The following is a 1,780-nucleotide window of genomic DNA, read 5'->3' as shown; positions in this document are numbered from 1 at the left end:
ATCCTTCTCCAGCGACTGTTTCCTCCTGACAATATGTCCAACTTGGTAGTTAATTAGCAAAAGGAGCATACCTTACTGTTAGCATTGTAAACCTGGAGTTTTACTTTTCAACTAAAGCACTAATAGTGACACAAATTACAAATTGAATTACTAGATTGACAAACTGACTTAAATTTTTATTAAACAAATTTTGTCTTACCTCCTCTACATCTCGAATAGTTTCTGTTTTTGTCAGTTTGCATTTTCTGGAAAACAAAAATATAAACTGGAGTGATGTATAAAATTTCATTATTTAGATGGAAAATGAAAAATAAAAATAGTATACTACAGCCATAACATAAATTAGAAACAAATTACCTAAATCAGTGAAGAATGGTAGTTATAGTTAATATACATAGGGCCCAAATTATTACAATCTATGTAAACACCTCCTCTTTGGTACGTGAAAATTTGATGTAGTCTTTTTCTCAAATAGAAAATCAACAGACACCTTATCTCCTAAGATCCTACCCTATATGGCTTACTTAATCATGTTGCATGTTTCAGTAACCCACAAAATTTTCTTATGTCTAAATAAGTCAACTCTAACAGCTTCAGTATGCGTTTCTTGGTTGTGGGAGAATTGATTTAACTTAATTTTGCCCAGTCAGTCACTTTCATATTTTTATTATTTTCTAGCATCAATAAAGTTTAAGAAGGGGGGAGGGGGAATTTAACAATCAATACCTGCAGCCAATGGTTTTCAAAAAACAGATGATCAAAATGATAAAGACAGCACAAATAGGAAGAGTGATATACAGAATAGTATGTATTTCTAATCTTCTTTTACCTGTAAATATAGAAACAAACAAAAAAAAATGATGTATTGCAACACACGAAATTCTTTTCTCTGATCTTATTTGAAACACATCTGTCCCATTAGAAGTTCTAATTGCTATGATGAAATTGTTTTAAAAATTCAATATCCAGAATTTCCAGAAAGACATCATCTTATGTTAAGAACTTCGTGCTTTTAAAGAAAAGAATTCAGGAAAAGTGACTCCCTTGAGAGACATAAGAGGATTTCCAACAAGACTGCAGACTAGATGAATGCATTACACAGACCCTCTGCAACAGAGATATGACCAAATGAAATACACACAGATGAAAATCCTGAAACCCTGAACTGCAGAGGAAAGGTGAGAGAAGTAGATTGACTATATGCTGCACGGAGAAGCTGAGCAGGGATGGCAAAAAAGGAAGACTGACTACGAAATGTCAGCCAGACCCAATGTGACTATCTTGATCTTTTGTGAGCAGAAGGTGGCCTGAAAATAAGATCCACACAGGCAATAGGAAAAGTAGAATTCCTTCTTTTTCCCCACACTCTGGTGACCAGAGGTGTGGCCAGCTCCCATCCTCATTCATCCCCAGTGCAGTCCCAGATCTCACAGAGCTTGGAACCACATAGTTGGGAGTCATGCTTGTGTGAAGACGGGCTGGCTACACCATCTTGGTGCCTGGATTCAGGATCAGTTCCAGACTGATAGAACTCATATAGCCACCGGACCAGCATTTAGTCTACCAGAAACCCTCACATCCAATCACCCTGTCTCCAACTGTCCAGTATTCCTAACAGACGCTGAAACTAGCTTCATCAAGGGCCTCCATGAACTACTTCAACAAAGACAAAGGAGACCTAACAATATAATCAATCAACTTGCCTTCATAGCTATAGACATAGCACTCAACCCAACAACAACACACTACAAATTCTTTTTCAGTGCACACTGAACATTCT

At 36.7% G+C, this 1,780-nt stretch overlaps 1 protein-coding gene across 1 annotated transcript in view; it reads right to left on the bottom strand.

The window, feature by feature from the left end:
* The window catches only part of LOC102814445 (cell surface glycoprotein CD200 receptor 1-like), a 28,152-nt gene that overhangs the window by 2,359 nt on the left and 24,013 nt on the right, over positions 1-1,780 (bottom strand). The window contains exons 4-5 of the mRNA XM_006864206.1: positions 727-829; positions 200-245 (exon numbers count right to left, since the gene is read on the bottom strand). Coding sequence (XP_006864268.1) covers positions 200-245; positions 727-829 — 149 coding nt within the window. The remainder of the gene's footprint in view (positions 1-199; positions 246-726; positions 830-1,780) is intronic.

Source organism: Chrysochloris asiatica, unplaced genomic scaffold (assembly GCF_000296735.1).
Source record: "Chrysochloris asiatica unplaced genomic scaffold, ChrAsi1.0 scaffold00061, whole genome shotgun sequence".
Taxonomy (NCBI): Eukaryota; Metazoa; Chordata; class Mammalia; order Afrosoricida; family Chrysochloridae; genus Chrysochloris; species Chrysochloris asiatica.
This window is presented reverse-complemented; position numbering and strand designations above follow the sequence as displayed.